This window comes from Microchirus variegatus, assembly GCF_963457635.1.
Source record: "Microchirus variegatus genome assembly, chromosome: 20".
Taxonomy (NCBI): Eukaryota; Metazoa; Chordata; class Actinopteri; order Pleuronectiformes; family Soleidae; genus Microchirus; species Microchirus variegatus.
Genome location: NC_139821.1, coordinates 7,502,078 through 7,521,001, shown reverse-complemented (window position 1 = coordinate 7,521,001; position 18,924 = coordinate 7,502,078). Strand labels below are relative to the sequence as shown.

The 18,924-nt window shown below is 40.9% G+C and overlaps 1 protein-coding gene across 1 annotated transcript in view; it reads left to right on the top strand.

Moving 5' to 3' along the window:
- exoc4 (exocyst complex component 4) overlaps positions 1 to 18,924 on the top strand; it is a 102,075-nt gene that overhangs the window by 30,332 nt on the left and 52,819 nt on the right. The window contains exon 11 of the mRNA XM_083907293.1: positions 9,857 to 9,953. Within this exon, the coding sequence (XP_083763419.1) occupies positions 9,857 to 9,953 (97 nt within the window). The remainder of the gene's footprint in view (positions 1 to 9,856; positions 9,954 to 18,924) is intronic.

The window sequence follows — 18,924 nt, the reverse complement described above, 5'->3', positions numbered from 1 at the left end:
GGGTGGGAGAAAGTTAGTTTAGACGTGACTGTTCAGAAGGATTATTTGGTTCAATAAATACTCTTCTACACTATAGTTAGAGATTTTTATAACCAGGTGAACCCACTAAAAAAAGGTGATTAACACCATTCATATTGCCTGTTCTAACCCACTGGCAATGGCTGTCTTGTGTTCCTACCGATGCATCTTGAAGATGAAGCCGATTAAACCGCGTGCGTGTGCTTTGTAGAATCATTTAACCTAGCAGTGAATGTCAATTAAACACATAACTATGGGAATAATTCCCATTTTTCATCCCTTTGTCAACACGGCCTAAAAAATGATGTTGCAAACGGTCCTGAAACAAAAGTCAGAGGAAGAAGACACAACACAGTGAAGTCCTAAGGTGTAAAAAATGTGGTTTCGGTAAAGCCATTCACAGCCAGAGTTTGTTTGTGCATTTTAGGATTTTGCCTCGCTGCCAACAGCGAAGCAGACGTAGAGGAAATTGGTGTGCTCTTGTGTTCCCGTTCCTACACCAATGCTGATTGAAGATGAAGCTGATAAAAACCGCGTGTGTGCTTTTGCGGAATCATTTGACCCAGGAGTGAATGTCAATTAAACACGTTTGTAACTGTGGGAAGAATTCTGTGCCACTAGGAAATGAAATTCAATTCCTCATATCTGAATGTGAATCACTCCAATTTGTATCTGAATAGAACAATTTGGATAATTGCTTTTAAAATGATCGGGAAAAACTTGATTTGTATTGATTTGAACGTGTGCTGCAATACATTTTCAACTGTATTTCATTTGGTGGAAACATTGGACTCCCTAATTTGCTCTTGCAGTTCAGATTCAGTTCTTGAGATTACATTTTTATGCCACACGCCCAGGTTCTGGTGGTAAGGCAAAACCAGTCAAACACAGATGGAAAGAACTCTTCATTCAGTTCAATATATCTCCATACACTGACCAGTGGATGGCGGGTTGCCACAGAATCAACACTGGCCACCTTAATTTGATTCTGCTTGTAGGGGATACTCACTACACCAGTGCTCAATCACACCTGCCCATAACATACTATGGGGGGCCGTGTAGGCCATACTTCCTTTTTTTACCTCACACATACACAATTACCTCTCACATACACAAATTTGTCTCTCACATACACAATTTTTGGCTCTCACATACACAATTTTGGCTCTCACATACACAATTTTACCTCTCACATAGACAATTTTACCTCTCACATACACAATTTTGTCTCTCACATACACAATTTTTGTCTCTCACATACAATTTTTTTACCTCTCACATACACTCTTTTACTTTGCATGTACACAGTTTTTTCTCTCACATACTCTCTTTTACTTTGCACATACACAATTTTACTTTTCACATACAATTTTTTTTTTACCTCTCGCATACAATTTTTTTTACTTGAAGAAATTAAGTTCCAACTGAACTGTGTAAACAAATCAGGGAGCAAAATATTTCAACTGAATGAAAATACAGTTTCAAATGTATTACAATGCCTTTTCAATCAGTTTTCTCCGATTTACATTTTAAAAGAAGTTATTCAAATTATTCAATTCAGATTCACATTGAGATATTAAGAAATCAATTTCAGTTCCTAGTGGCTCAGAATTCTTCCAAAACTACTCGTCAAAGACCCATTAAAACCCGGGATTTAACAGGCTTTATTTGACCAGTGGGAATGGATATATATACGCCTCATTCTCTGCATCTGTGCTCTCCTAAACAACCATACTCTTTACGTTTGGATTGCTCCTTTGGAAAACAAGATCAGGTCACTTCCATCCTCTTTGGTCACCCTCAGAAAGGCCCTTGAATCCATTTTTTACTGTAAAATCATTAACATCCTCTCTTCAGTAATTTCTTTTCTCCAATCAGTCAATCTGTTAATTTGTTGTTCCGAGATGATGTTTGTTCACTCGTCTTGCCCGAGCGATCGATACTCGACTTCCGTTGACCTTGCAATTATGATTAATCACGTTCATAAATGGAACCCGAGATGGAATTGAACTTTGACTGTAAAGAAAGTCGATAACTATTGCAGTGTCGTGATCCAGGAATGTCGAAGACACTTGCTTAGCTCTGATAAGCCACTGTCTCTCTGACTTTCATTTTTGGACAGTGATGTTCTGTTGTGATTTTTAGTGTAAGCACCTTATCATGGAAGACCCAGTTAATAAATCATGTGCAAATCAAATGTCATTTAAATGAGCTGTGCTCTTTTTGTTCATATTAAACCACCGTAGGCAAATACTAGTCAAATTATTTAAATAAATCTACCCCCATAGGTATATTTTTAAAAAAGAAAAGTCATCAGAAGTTTTCACTCCATCAACTGAATTAACAACTTTATTGCTAAAGTGACAAATCGTGGCTCGTGGCCTTCATCGCGTTGAGAAAGGCTTAATGATCGTAATACTGATGTGTATTAATATCAGTGTTTCTACTAAGTTCTGTAAGACCAATGATAATTTAACTTTAAACTCCTAAAATATTCAGGCTGTTTCAAACTTTAAATTAGGTCTGGTGTGCGGAAAAAGGGGAAAAAAGGAAATTTCTGTTTTCAATATACCCAGATCTCCTTTCCCCCCCGAAACGCTTTCATTTTTTTGTTCCTTATCTTGTAGCAGAATAAATTATATACAGGAGGTAATATTATTTCTTTACTGAATGAATGAATCTTCTTCAGTGCAAGCCCGGTCAAAGGATTGTGGAAATTAAGGGAAGTACGTTTTACTCTGAGAGCAGATATCGTTCTGCTCTTTTTATTGACCTTCAGTGAAAGAAATACTAAACAAAAATAGATTAAGTGCACTTCCTTAACTGTACTGCAACATGCTGCTATTTTTACCCAGGCATATAGTAAGAGCAAAGTTCATTGATGTGGAAATGTTCCCACATGTCACTCTGTACTGGTCAGATGGATGTGAATGTGCACGTTACATGAAGTTATGTCATAAGTGACACGAACTACGCGGCGTAATTGGAAAAACCACAGAAATGTCACCAGAAAGTGACGTTTTTTTTCCTGCTCGTGTTCCAGTGCCAGACCTTTCATGAAACGGGTTTGTTCCTGCAGCGACATAACTGGCTTTGTGCAGTAGATCAAATGTAAGGTACCTCTGTTACCTGACAGGCTATTACCACGAAACGCTTGTATTTCTGTTTTGCATCAAAGCAAATATGAAGCACAATGTGGAACACAGCCACACACACACACAAACTGCATATGTCCTGGCGCCTGGTAGTTATTTTTCACATGTTGTCATCTTTGTGTTCGCTTCACACGTAGATCTCAGCAAAGCTGACGATAACGGTTAAAACGACGTTAAAATGCGTGATGTCTTGCCATCGCTGAAAAGACACACTCACTCATAAATCCACGTTGTGATTTCATCACAGTTAGCTGTGGTGTTGTCACTGAAGTGAACTGTTGTTATAGCAAGGAAAAAGCACAGGAGTTTGTGATATTAAGTGCAGCTCTTTTACTATAGTGCATCACACTAAACCCTCAGTAAAGAAGCAAATGGATATTGAAGCGTGACTGTGGAAAATACATTTCTATAAAGACCTTGTTTTCTTTCAGTTTGTTTTGTTATTTTGCCTTTTTCCTTTTAAATATAATGCGAATTGCAAATTATTATCCAGCAACACCTGCTGGAATAAATCTTGGTCCAAGTCCAGGAGTGAAACTGGATGGCGACCAAAGTGCCTCCAGCATTAGCCAAAGCATTTTCACCTAGGACAGTGCATGCCTTCAAACTGAAATGGTAAGAATAGGAAAACTGCAAAATGAGACCTTAGCATCATCAAAGTTTGTGTTCTGAGATTGTGACACGATCTATTAAGATTTAAGCCCACGCCTCAGCGAGACAATAATCCCATAATTAAAACAGCAAGTGTTGTGAGATAATGGAGACGGGGTGAGTGGAGATGAAAGAAGGATGCAGGGGGACAACAGAAGGAGAATATAACAAGGTTGTAATAGTTTACACAGTGGAGACGTTTAATCAGAGTGAAAGGGCTTTGTGTATTTTCCCAGTCTGAGGCTAATTTTAATCAGCACTGGTCTTGTCATTACTTGCAGCTTGGACCGTTACCTCTGTGTTTACTTTCAATCTCAGAGCAGCTGATTGGAAAAGATGAGAGCGGATGGGTGGGGGGAAAAAAGGCAGAGAGGTGGTGAAGGGTGAAAGAAGGGCGTGTGGGACCTGTGAAGAGCATGGCACCTGCACTGTGGCAGCTACACGGATAAACACACACACACACACCTCTTGCTTTTCCCAGCATACAACAGGTTCTTGCAGTTAAAGAGTAGTGTGTGCAAGTGCATAGAGTAGTTTGATTCCCTGCTGGGACCAATCAAAGATGTGATGACTCCTGGTTTTCTGGACCATTAGTTCTCCTGTACACACACACACACACACACACACACACACACACAGGCGCAGGTTTGTGCAGCTATTCTTCTGAGGACACTGCATTGACTTCCATTTATTTGGACAGCCCAAACAGAGTGTTATCCCTAAACCTACAACCACAATTCACACGTCAGCCCTAAACTTCACCTCAGAAATTAGGTTCTGTCTAATTAGGACCAGGTTTTGGTCTCAAGGAAGACTACGATGCCCTGGCAAGGTCAGTGTTTGTGCCAAAAAAGCTGCTAAAGAGGAAACAAAAACGCATATATATACACACACAAAAAAAGGACTCAGTTACTCATTTTAATTGTTGACAGTTTGGCAGTAAACTGTGTTTTTATAACCCCCTTGATTGACTCTCATCAAAATGAGGAACAAATTATACAGGTTAGTTCCTTTCATAACGTTTTAATAGATTTTTTAATAATATCAATATAGTGGTGGGTCTTTCTTTCTCAGGTTGCAAGAGTATCGAAGGAATTATTCTGTATAAATAGAAATATTAGTGTCATACATTGTCATTACAGCAGGATTGTATACTGTTAAAGAGGCTATATGTAAAAACTCTTGATTTCTGTGTTCTACAGTGTTTTGAATTAGAATTGCAGTAACCTTGCTGTTGTATACAGTATTTTACACATTCCCTTAATTTTTTTTCTATTATAAAAATGAAAAGAACAAAACTAATTTGTCTGACACTGCCACCACCAGCTGACAGATGTCACCTGTACTGTCGTTGTTGCTGTTGTTGAAGTGTGACAAACAAAACCACATAAAAGTCGACAGAGTTTTTCCCTCCCAAATAAAGTCCAACTGTTCAGAATGACATTTCCTTCCCATCTCAAAAGACTCATTCTGCACAATTAATGCTCATCCTGCTACTGGAGTCATTGTTGTCATACCGCCACTAACAGATGTGCATTCATTAAACCCGAGACCACAGAGACACATTCTGTGCCACGGTGACACCTTTAATAATTGATCCAACTCAATTCACACCTGAATTTATTTATACTATCATTTATTTATACCGTTTATTCTCAGCCGAGGAGTGGCTCTGGCCTCTTGCTTGGTGGAGCAGCACATGCCGTCCCATTAAATTAATTTTAATAATAGAAAGGCTCACATTAAGACCCAATCAGACATGAAGACAGTCTGACTGGAATGGGTTGCCCGGAATGGACCAGGGATTCATACATTATTGACACAGAAAAAGTGATCTTATAAGATCTGCCAGTTTCAACTATGTGAATATGCTGCCAATATTCTGCCAGCTGTCTGGTTTCTTTGTACAATCCTTCAACCATATTCCAAAGAAATATTTATATCTTTGGGAAAAAAGTCTTTGAATCGATCTCTCCCAAAGGTCTTTTTGTAGCATAACAACTAGATGAGGGTGAAAATCGGATTATTCTGTATGTTGCTTTCTGTTTTGCACAATTTAGCTTGAAATGTACAGTGCTGAAGATTAAGTGCTTCAATCGAATGAGGAGCAATCGCCTCGTTCTAATTAAATCTACAGTACAAATGCTGCAGGATCATATCTGTCAACTTGGCAATTTAAGGTAATAACTGACAAAACCTCCTGCCAGTCTCTTTGAGAGTCAATTACACCAGTCACCCGGTCTCTCCTTACTGCCGTTCCCAGTCCGAATCCAGCCAGAGCGACCACAGGCGTCTTTGATCCTCTTGAACTTTTTTGCGACAAGCAGACATAAACTCAGTGTGGCAGATTGGCTCTAAATAAGAGATTACAGCTGTGATCACAACCTGTACACAGTTATTGTATTGACATGCATGAACAACAAATGAAATAGAGCTCATGCGAGTAACGTAGATACTGTTTTCGTGACAAAAATATTGATCTGTGATCGTCAAAATAACATTCATAAAACAAATCATTTCAAGACACCTTGCTCAAATTAAAAAATATTCAACTACACATAATCTAAACTGAGTTGCTTCTTATGACCTGTTGATTTAGGCTAGCAATTTGGCTAGCTAGCCAGCTTAAATTGGGCTACTCTGCAATTTTGCCAACACAAAATCCTAAAACTTTAATTATCAGGAACTGTTTTGCTACTTAGGTTTATTTTTGGACGAATCCCACCCCGGACGTAAGACAATATCCACGATGTCAGGTCATGAAGAAATTGAGAGAAATCAAAAACTTTGTTTTGTGTCTTTTGGACGTATATATGGTTCAGTACAAATCATACTTGATGTCTCTAAATGCAAAAATAAATTAGTTTCACAATCAAATCAACAGTTCCAGTATCCTGTTTTAAATGGCAGTTATTAGTTTAAATGAACAACTGCCTGTTACACTTTTTTCAGTGCAAGGAATTAAACTCTCTAAAAATGAAAGAAAATTCACACATTTGGAGTTATTTGGACTAATGTCTGTTTGCGACTCTACTTCCGACTTCTACTTCTCCCCACATCATCACACACCGCATTTGCACAACTGAACAAAAAACACGGATTAAAACCACCACTTGTAAATTAGGGATTGGCTTTTCCTTTCCCCCCGCGTTTCAATTTCCTCACCATGTCCGCTCTCGCACACACGCGGGGGAATGCATACAGAAACAGCCGGTCCCAGGAGATGTCGGCAGTGTGTTAAAGAAGGCATCACACGTTTCTTTCCCCCTGCCTAAATCCGAACTGGGCCGGAATTCATCATAGGATCAAACCTTGTTTCTCATCAAACCCAGGAAAGTGTAGCTAATGCAATTTCTCTAAGTCACTGCTTGACTTGATTGCATGTGGGCTTGAAGCGCACGTTAAGGCACCGCAGGGGGGCTGGACGGGTGTCGCGGTGCGAGTGTGTGTGTGTGTGTGTGTGTGAACATACAATAACTGTGAAGTTTTAGTTTATGCATTTGCTGATAGACTCTTGTTGTGTACATGTAACTGTTACTACTTAGGTGTGTGTGTGTGTTGCAGACGGGCCAGTTGCCCTCTTGGGGGATTTCGGGGGCAGATTTGCCCACATTAGAATTTGTCACTTCTTCCTCCTCTTCGTTTCCGTCCCACTGAGCACTACCGTGCACACACACCCTTTCCAGTAATCCTGGATCAGACCACACACCAAGGGACATTAATGCACACAGACACACCGACAAATCCATCAACACACACACACGCAAACACACAACTTCCTCGCAAAACAAACTCTTGCACTTTTCTTGAGAGAGAACTGGCAGCGGTTTAGCGGCATCCTGACCTGAAACGAGAGCCACGCCGTCACGTCTAGACAACTCTGAAGAGTTACATGCATATTAATGCCAGTCTATTTAATATTCATCAGTATTACGACTCGTTGGCAGCTGGTCTCAGACCCCACGGATCACCGAGGTCTCTTCCTCGCTCCTTTGTTTGACACAGATGCAGATGTTTAGAGCATGAAATTAAATTGGTCACTGTCATTGCGAAACAAACACGACAGTCGGTTTGTGTGTACTCGCGGGGCCGTGTATGTGCACGTGTGTGTGTGGGATTTGTGTAGTTGCCGGGAAGTTACGGCTCTTGGAGCAAACAACAATTGCTCGCACCCCCCCCCCCCCAGTCTCTGACATGTTGTTATTCATGGAAACTTGAGTGGTTTTTTTGCAAGTTGATGACGAGGAAACAAAAGTTTAGCCAGCTTCTTCCATGTTTATGATCAAAGAGAGAGAGCGAGAGACGTAGAATATAAAGGAGCGAGGGAGGACGAGCAAGAGAGTGCGTTGGCGGCAGCTTTGTTTAGGAGCCTGTAATTGAGTCTTAATTGAATTGGCACCAAAGGAGGGATGAATGGATGTAGAGAAAAGAACGAGAAAGAGATAGCTGGAGTGAATTGGGCCTCATCTCTGTCTCTACTTAGCAACGTGGAAGTCGGTTTACTGTGCTGGCAAATTTCATGGCAACAGATCAGAATCAGGAACCCTTGATTGGAAGGTTTTGGATGGAATGAAAGCTTCCCTTGTCATTTTAATGAAAATAGTGGGAGTGTTGTCTCCCCCTACTTTTCAAATGAAACTTGTTCCATTAAAAAACGTGTTACGTAGACCGGCACAGGGAACAATGGGCTGATATGCATTTGAATGCAAGGCTAGGCTGGCTGCTCAGGTAATGCTGAACAGGCTTTCGCACCACGGCGGACGCCTTTTGTGTCTTCTTTCGTAGCACGGGGGCTTTGCAAGGCCGTATTGGACTTGGAAATGAAACACAAGAAATGGTAGAGTGAAGGCTTTGTGCCAGACGGAAACCTCACACTTCCAGTGCACACACACACACTTGGATCGCCGTCTTCTTTGATTTGCGCTCAGTGTTTCCACTTCCTACACTTGACACCACATCGTGCTTAATTTGAACTGACCAGAACGTAACGGCAAAGTGCATGCAAGATGTCAAGGGTATTTTAGAAAGTTAGAAAGTTATTTATTGTGTTGTCTATTCTTCCAGTCCACATGTAAAAGTAAAAGTTAATCAAAAAAAAATTGTAATGAATAACAATTTCTCGGCTGCATGAAGGAAGAAGTTTTTTCCGCTGCTCTGCTCCCGTTCTCCTATTCATATTCATGAGCCGATCACAATTTGTGAACACTATGAACTTATGGCTGACATGAGTGCATGCATTCATGTGAAGTATTCTTTCATAAATTTAACACGCATGCATGCACAAACACACACTGTGCAGTTTGCTTTATTGATGACAACCAACTACAATTTTTTTCCATCAATTATATTGATTACTTCAGGATGAGTAGATGTACCCGAGCTTCGTTGTTTTTTCTTTCCCCCTGTGATCCCCCCCCCCTTCCTCCTCTCGTGTCTGCAGCCCCCTCACTCCCACCCATGTTTTTTCATATTACATGGCAATGATTTTTTGATTAACCCGTTAGCTGTGGAGTTTATCCACTCAGCATTGCAGGGGGTGCGGATGAGTGTGTGCATGTGGGATGCATTTAGTTTTGCGATGGAGAGCCTCGCTGATGGAATGATGTGTTAAATAATTATGGCTGTCGGTGTAGGTGTAGGAGAAAAGGGGGCTGATCACATGCAGCACAAATTCACAAATGCATTGTTTTCAGTGGAGACTAGAATGACTCAGTCGCAATGCACCTGTTCTTCTGGGTGATCAATTTCAGCTCAACTTTTTTGGAATCTGGCTGTCGGGTGCTTCTTTTGTATTTAAATACAAAATGTGGTTTTGTCCGTTTTCTCTCCGTTCATGTATTGACCAACAAAGCCATTAATTCAGTGAGGTTGCAGCAGATTCAGTCATCTAAGAAACTCCCAGGTTTGGGTTCGCTCTAGCACCTCTAGCTTCTTCCGTTGCTTTTTTCAAGTGTTTTGTTTGACTCTGCGTGCAACCATCCCCTTATCCCCTTATTTTGCCATTGATTCACTTCCTGTTTCCTGTGTTCCAGGTGGCGCTGATGACAACTTGATCGAAGGAGGAGAAATGAAGTTCGTTTGCAAGCCCGGTGCGAGGAACATCACTGTGATCTTCCAGCCTCTGCTCAGGTACAAGCACGGACTCATACACAACATAGATCAGGTTTGAAAGAGGTTTTCATGGAAATATGATCAGTCACAAAAATGACGATGAATAAGCACAGCCTGTATTCTCTCATCTGAAATGAGGGTTTTGTGACGTTGTCAGTTGTCCTACTGGATGAGTTAATGCTGAAGGGTTAATTGGGGGTCATGAGAATTGGTCTGTTCCCCATTGTTTTTCAAATGATATAATGCCAGTAAAAATGAATCATGGCTCTCAGGCAACAACAAACCACAGTGTTTCTTTTCAGTATGCATTACACCAAGAAACCTATTATTTCGAACTGTATGATACTTTATGTAGTAAAATAAGTTCATAAAGGAAAAAAACACTGTTTTTACTGCATTAATGTGGCCATGATACCATTATTTTTTTCACAAGAGTAAGACGGTCTTTCATGCGACAGTGGTCTGTCACACAGGGTTGACCAGGACACAAGACATATAAGGATTGGGACATGACTCAGTACCAGTAATGTAAACTAATGTTATTACAAGGCCTCTTAGTGACCATCTATTGATTTGAAACTTTCTTTTACATTTAGCGGGATACCATAATTCAAACATGATGTAATATACTCTTCTCTCAGTTCAAAAAAACAAAACGTTTTGTTGATACCGTCCAGGACTTGAGATTGACTACCAACCCTCCTGCTGCTTCTATTTCCTATTAAATTTGAGTATTCTGAAGGGTTGTCTTTGCGCTAATGTTCTGTAGGTCTGGTAGTTTTCGATACAGCATTGTGGTCTCAGAAGTGTACTGTAAATCTAATGGTGGAGCAATTTAATCAAATTGGTCTCTGTGCAGTGATACAGTGCCTTCAATGATCCATTAAAGAAAAGAAATGTTTCCTATTTCACACACTCAGCATACATTTCTACAGTTTGGACATGATTGTGCACATCTAGCCATCCATCCATCCATCCATCTATATATATATATATATATATATATATATATATAAAAGACTGAAGGACAAAAGACAACAAGGTCACATCTACATTTATGACCTCACTAACATCCGTTGCTCATGGACTTCAACATTCTTTTTATAATTTGATCAGTGAATACAAACAAATCTGTAAACAGAGTTTAGAACCAGTAGTACACAACAGATGGTTGTTTAGGTTAAAGTCAAGTCTATACAGTATATCATAAGCACTGAACCTTACAGATGAGCTAACAATATGGCATCTCAGAGCCTTAGTCAATTAAGTTTGTTTGCACTTAAGCGAGAGTGCATTTCATCTGTCGGATCCATTTGCGCTCTTTCTCACATCCCTGCTAATCTAAGCGGTATTGTCAGGTGTCATTTCACCTTTTGTTTGATAGATTGATTTGCTTTGAAAGCGAATGACTGCTTTCAGAGAGCAAGGACCGTCAACAGTGTGTGTGTGTGTGTGTGTGTGTGTGTGTGTGTGTGTGTGTGTGTGTGTGTGTGTGTGTGTGTGTGTGTGTGTGTGTGTGTGTGTGTGTGTGTGTGTGTGTGTGTGTGTGTGTGTGTGTGTGTGTGTGTGTGTGTGTGTGTGTGTGTGTGTGTGTGTGTCATTGTCTGCAGGTGGTTGGCTCTGTGTTTATGTCCCTTTACTAATGTTTTGGCTGTTCTCTCGGTATCTCTTCGTCCCTCTCTGACACACTTCCCCCCCCCCCCACCTCCCGCTTTTTGACACTCAAACACGTTGTTGTTCATCCCCTGTTCACTCTGGGCCCGGCCAAGCTTTTGTCTGAACAAATGACCAAGAAATAAAACAGTGACGAGCTCTCTCTGCCTACTTCTACTATGTTGTGCGTAATGGTTCATATCAATCACACAAAACTGCCTTGTACACAGAGCTCCTCTCTGTCTCTCTCTTTTCCTGCCTCCTGCCACCTCTCTAGACTTCTAGTGCCAATGGAGCACTGTTGCTTGCAGATGGTTTTCTAATGGCAAAGCTCTGGCACTCTGCTGATGGATCACTACACCTCCTGCAGCCTGCCATGCAACTCATGGCAGCTTTAATGACAAAAGCAGTTGGCGGGGCGGGGGGGTTGCAGCACAGGAAATCAGTGTTGTGTGTGTTGCGATGTGTAGGCGTGCGAGACAACAGGGTTCTAATGTTTGATTGCAAATGGTTTTTACATGACGTGGTGGTATATTTCTACTTCTCCTCCGATAACAAATGTACTTTATATTGTTTTTGTGCGCCCGGGGCCTGTAAAACACAGACATCACTATTTCATCTTGTGATATACTAAGCACTCCACTCATAATACTTCATTGTACTGGCGTCCAAATAAGAAGCCCATCTCCATTAACTGGCGTTAATGATGCGACAAGATTATCAGCGTGCTTTTTTCTTAAAACCACGAGGTCAGCATTATGGTTTTCCGATGCCGAGCTTTAGAAATCAAGGCAGCCAATATAATACAATAGTTTAATGACTTTTTGATGGTCTATCCCTCCATTCTGCATTAGATATTTGTGAAATTAAATAGATTCAAAACTAAATAGTAAAAAGAGGAAACAGATAATCCAAAAATGAAGTTTTAGTGACTTAAGTGAGCACCATTAATCAACTGTCTTCGAACAAAAATGTGTAAACCCATAATAATCAGCCTATACTGATAAATAAAACATTTTCAACCTTTATTGACGAGTGTCTTTACTAAACTGGCCAGAAAAAGACGTGTGACGTCATGTTTATGTGCCAGCGTACCTGTGCACTGCGTATGTGTGCCTCTGTTTATAAAGTTTAGCATTACTTTAGAGATTCATTTTTAACAATCGGGAGTCACGTTAACATGACGTCACGTGCATCTTTTTCCGGTCAGTCGTCGACGTGCGTTAACGTACCCAGCACTAAATCGTTTCCATTTGCGTTTGACCAACACAAACCTGGTGTGAAGTCAGTATGGCACAGTATTTCACTGTTATTTTCAGCGGGGCCATATTCATGGTCGTGTTATAGACCATAGTCTGGTGCACAATGTGTGCACACTCTGCTTGTTACACACACACAGATGGCCTTCTTGTGTGTTAATCTGTATTGGACAGAATGTCTAATAGCAGCCAAAGAGTATAGAGTGAAGAGAATCACCCCCCCCCATCTCTGATGCACATAGTGTTGAGGGGATATGGTCTCTCACCTGGTCTTGGAAAGGCCTCAGGCTCCCCCAGGATGAGCTGAAGGAGGTGGCTTGGGAGGAGGACATCTGGACAGCCTTGGTTAACCTGCTGCTACTCCAACTCAGACCTGGATTAACACTAGAACAGGTTTTATATTTGTGGTAGACTCTGCTCACTCTTTGTCATCATGTGATCACGTGTCAGGGGTGCAGATAGTATGTACTTAAACATGCATACACAAATAGATGGCAGACATAGGGGAATGTTTGTGCATGTTGCAGCCAATTTAGTTTGACTTGTGGGGGTGTCCTGCTGACATTTGGGTGATATTTACACCTCTTGTTCCAGATGAGGTTGGCATTTTGAAAAAGCTTCAGCTGGCCTCTAATCTCCCCCCCTTGTTCGCCAATCACATTGTGACCAGGCAGGGGCCATGCCTTGAGATGTGTGTTGTGTTTGTGGATGTTTGGCTGTCGTCAGTGTGGTTTGATGGTTATTTAATGAAAGCCAAACTTAGTGGTTTAAATACATTTTTTGCTCATAATTTACAAAATCCACGCACAATTTATGAAAACTACACATTGGATTAAATTGTCAAGAGATTATACTTTTACCTTCAAATGGCCAAACTTTGACACCACCAACTTTCTCCATAAAAGTGCTTTTATGGCCCTTATTCAACACCATAACTCAAGGAGAGTAGTGATATTTCCTTCAGATTGACTATTTTAGGACTTTTGCTTTACATTTACAAGCAATATTTCCCTTTCAGCAGGAAATATTGTCGTGTTTGCGTTCAGTATTATTGCAGAGAAAACTGCCGACGTGTGTAATTTTTTAACTTATTGCTATATATATTGAAAATAAGATATGATATTTTCCACTTCGCATTTTTCACTTCTTATGTTTTTGTTGCTGTATCTGAGCTGCTTCTTAATAAATAGCTGTGACACCATATCCATTTTTGGGCTGAGCTTTAAATGCGTCTATCTGCAGGTGTCTCTGCACCCTGTAGTCATCTTAACACAAAATGTTTACCGAGTCATTACCCGTAAATACTTTCATTTAAAACAATTGCCGCTGCGTATATGTGAGTTAATGCTGTTATTCATCTGTGAATTTGTGAGCCGAAACATAAAATAAGCTTGGAATCATCCCGCTGGTCCTCTGATAGCGTCAGACTCACGGGTGTACTAGATCGAAATACTTGACTGTGTTTTACAGTTGATTGAGTCGAGGGCGTCCTGGTGTGCACACACAGACTTTGGCTTATTAAAAACGACTCGTGTTGATGTGCAGATGCTTTAATGTGGAGCGGGTTCTACTGTAAGTGTCTGCGAGAGTGTTGGAGACTTGACAGGAAGCGATGGTCTTCTTTTATGATGTTGTTGCACGAGGCAGTTTATTTGGCAATGCTGATTTAATTATACAGCAGTTTGTCGGAGCTGTTCAAGAGCAATTGTTGAGATTGATGTGTGACCATTCTACCTTTTTCAAACATGTAAATACCCTGCTGTCATATAGAGCTGAAAATTGAAAATAATTTGTACTATATAACTATTTTCCCCTCCGCAACAAACTGTGTAGTCAACCTCATAATGGGTACCTGTATGAACTGCAGCATGAAGACCTGAACTGCATGTTTTCAGTCCTTTCCTACACATGCGTGTCTAAATAGGATCCTTTCTGTCTCTCTTTCTAATCCACACTCAATAAAAACTGGAAGCATAGTTTGGGAATAAAGGGAAGAGAGGATTTTTTTTTACACAAGATAGGTCAGAAGGAGAAAGAAAAAAAGAAAGATAAAGAAGGTAAAGTAAGACGCCAACAAACAGAGTGGATAGCAGATGGGAGGCAACGAAGGAAAAACACAAAGGGAAAAAAATGATTTAAAAAAAAAAGGAATGAACAGACAGGTGGTATGAGAATGGGACCAGATAAGACTGAAAAGAAAGAAGGGAATACAGTAAAGCTTGTATGCTGTGTGTGGGGCATCTTGGCTTGCTTTGAAGACAAGTTATTTATGCACATATGCTTACCGTTCATACATCTCGAGTGTTATACAATACACGGGGAGAGGAAAATCAAAAAAAGAGAGAAAGCCTGAGATCATAGAACAGTGGCGTGTAACCAGTATGTATTAGAGAAGGAGTGTGAGAAAGAGATTTGCGCTCAGCCTTTGTGAAAGAAAAAAAAGATTCAAAAGCAATTTAGAGCTTGTGTACTGGAGTAGCATATATGACTGCACGCGTGTGCGATAGGTTTTTTAAACATACAATCATGGCTGTATGTAGTCACTGTTTACTTTGAACAGAACGTGATAGAATGCTGTGGGCTTTTGTTTCAGCAATGTCATCTGTTATGCACTCCAACTAAACACTAAATTATGCAATATTTATGAAAATACATCACTATACCTATAAGAAATATTTAATGACGACCAGCAGAAGTATATATACTTGTGAAAGGAGGGCAGCAGAAGACAGCTGGCGAGAAAACTACTTTGTACAGAACAGATTTGCTATGAATCTATCAGGTACTCCTGCCTGTCACTATAGCTACAGCACAACACTGTCTTTTTTCTTTTTCCTTACCCTTTATCTCTCTGATGCCCTCCCCACAGGACGACCCACCGTACACACACACACACACACACACACACATCGTGTTGTAAATAATACCGCTGCCCACTTCTATCGTTTCCCTCCCAAAAGTGCAACTTCAGCCACTTTCTAGTTTTCAATCTCCTCGTGTCTTACAAGCAAACGCACGCTCACACACACACTACTGTGCAAGAGATTAGACACATCATTGCAGGGGTCTTTTCTCTGGCTATAGAAGGTGGATAAACTCTTTGATTGTGTTTATCCATCCCATAATGGAATCACACTTGGTTCCCAGGGCAACCTGGTCCAGCCGACTTATGTGAAGCAGACAGTCAGTCGTCAGTCGGAGCTTAAGGGGGCGTCTAGTTTTGTCTGAACGCTCAGCAGTGGACTTCTTATGAAGTCGGCTTTGAAGGTCCCAGAGGTTTTAAGGAAGGTCTGCGTGGGGTGGGGTGGGGAATGGTGGATACTTGGAAATAGTTGCCTGGTCTGATTAGAGGCAGACATGGTGCCATTCACGCTGCCACACACTGGCAGGGCTTTGAAGCTTGTCCAGATGACCTGGTCATAATCACACAGATGTTCTCACAGTCATGTCGTCCCCATGGATGTTGTTCCCCCCCGTTGTGCCTGATTGTTTCTGATTGGCTGCTTTAAAAAAAAAAAAAAAAAAGGGTGATTTGAGCGTATTCTTTGGAGATTTGTCGCTCAGTGTTTGTGTGTACGGCTACGAAAGTCTCAATAATTTAATTAAGTCTTAACATGGTTCCTTAGACCTGTTGCTATGAAGGGACAGAAGTGGAAAGACGGAATGCCCTTAATGCTCATCAAATGAATGCCAGACACATTCGCTGCCAAGAAGAGAATTGCTAAATCACAAAGGGGAGATGTTTTCACCATGTGTTGCTTTCTTCCTCATCCCTCAGTCTATTATTTTTCTTTCTTTTTCATTTCCTGATTTTCCAGTGATGCTATCAGCCACTCGAAGATAGAAAAACAGGACAGTTTTACTACCCACTAAAAACCTGAAATTATTTATCGAGTATTTGTAAAGAATTGTATTCTGGGTTTCTTATCTCCTTCTGCCCTTCTGAGAATTCTGTCAAGGTGAAGAGTAATTGCCGGAGATGGGTGATTTACAGATATTCTCTTGTTCCTGTCCCTCACACTTCCTTGTGTTTTCTCTCCTTCTGAATTCAGCCTCAGTCGTCCGTCTTTCGTCTTTCTATCCTTCTATCCTTCTATCCCTTGACAACATGAGGTGCCACTCTGTGTTACTGTCACATGAGCGAACGGCAGCCCCCACATCACAGCAACCTTTGATTGGACAGGCCTTTCCAGGTCGGCGAGCCGCTGCCTGATAATAACCTTGTTTGATTGCTGGAGCAGAGAAGTAATTGATTGATCTGCTCACCCTGTCTGGGGGCCAGGTTTTAGAAGTAGCCTCGTGGACGAGTGTGTGTGTAGGACCAAAAGGTGTGGTCAATGGTCGAGGGAAGTACTAGATAAGCGTATATGAAAACATGTAAGCACATACACAGATCCAAACACCCACACCCATTTTCCTCCACATGTCTGCTGTGGTATAGTGCGATGTGTAGATAAAGGTGAAAGTGGAAGTGTTTTTTTAAACACATTTGCCCTGTGTACTCCTCTAAACAAACCCCAGCTACCAATAAACAAGTCATTAAACCTCATTAAAAGTCTCCAGCCCCCTCTGAAAGGTTTGTTTGTGATCTCCTAATTGGTGGTTGCATCAACTTAGTCCATCTTTCTAGATAATTATTCTCAGTCCCAATTCAGTGCAGCATCTAATCCAACAGTGGCTAAACAGACCCCAGGCAGTTGTTAGAGACGGCGTTTCACAACTTGAATTGGTAAACGTTTGTCCTTTACGTGGGAATGCATCGCGTTCTATGGTTGTGTCGTCGTGTGGTGCCTCTCTAACTAATTTGCTTGGTGAAAATGAATTATTATCAAATCTTCCTGCATATACACACATGACTCGTATCACTTAGCGTCTGTAAGCAGAAACAACATTGGCCCTTCTCTGGATGAAGAGTTACCAAACAAAATAGTTTTATTTGCTGCTTATGTCTTTGATTTGGTGAGTAATTCTGCGTCTGCCGTTCTTCCTGTGGAGTTAAAGGATTATTTTGGTGTGAACTGAAACATTATGAGTCCGCCTCAGTGGAGATGATGTCTTTTTCGGAATTGTTAATCCAAACCCAAGCTGTGAGATGAAGACAGGGATGTTTTTTGTTTATTCAAGGAGATGGATATCTCCTCCTCTCCCACAGCAGTTGTGGTTTGATCAGTGACAATGCTGGAGTTGTCGGTGTGCAACCATTGAATGTGCAACCAGTGGAAAAGCCCTTTCCTCTGCTCTTCTTTCAAGTTAATACACACAGATACGTACAAGTGGTGCAGCAGTGCCTTTTTACTTCAGTGTTCAGTGAGAATAAGGACAATTGATGCACATGTTCATTGCTTTCCTTTTAAAAGTTCTCCAAACTGACATGAAGTTAACTTCCATCTGCTCTCCTGTTTGTCTGTTTTGGAAGTCAAGGGATAGAAACACTTTTGCATAAAGTGCGACAACACTTAACTCCCTCGTTTTTCCATCGGGCTGATGAGCATGTGTAAACAGCCCCCCCCCCCCTCAACCTGTAAGTGGTTGCTTCTCTGCAAACTGTTTTGGCTAAATTCATTACATCCACCCACAATAGAACTTCACAACCACATCAATGAAGACAGGAAGGGAATTTTCACCCAGAATAGGACGGAACAAAGTCAAGGATGGGGAATAAACAACATAAGGGAGGTAGGGAGTGAAAGGAAAAGGCGAAAATCCATTATGTTTGATGTTAGCGTCTCATCTTGGCAGCAAATGCTGGTGGAAAAACCCTGTGAAATGACATTAGGGGCATCTTGTAATGTGATTTCTGCTATGAGTGAATATGAGATTTCTAATGGATTTGAGCACATTAGAGCAGTCTTTATCTGTAGTATTTATTCCCCCCGGTTTCAAATGCAATTTGCTAAGTACAATGTTTCTCTCTGCTCTAGCTCACTAGCTTTCTGGCTAGAAGGGATGTGGGGGAGGATTATATTATTTTTTCGTTTTTTTTCCCATTTTTTTTTTGTCAGTGGCACTCCATAAAGATATCATGATAAATATATGAGACACAGCACATGTGACAAATTGGTTTGTTATGAGAAAGA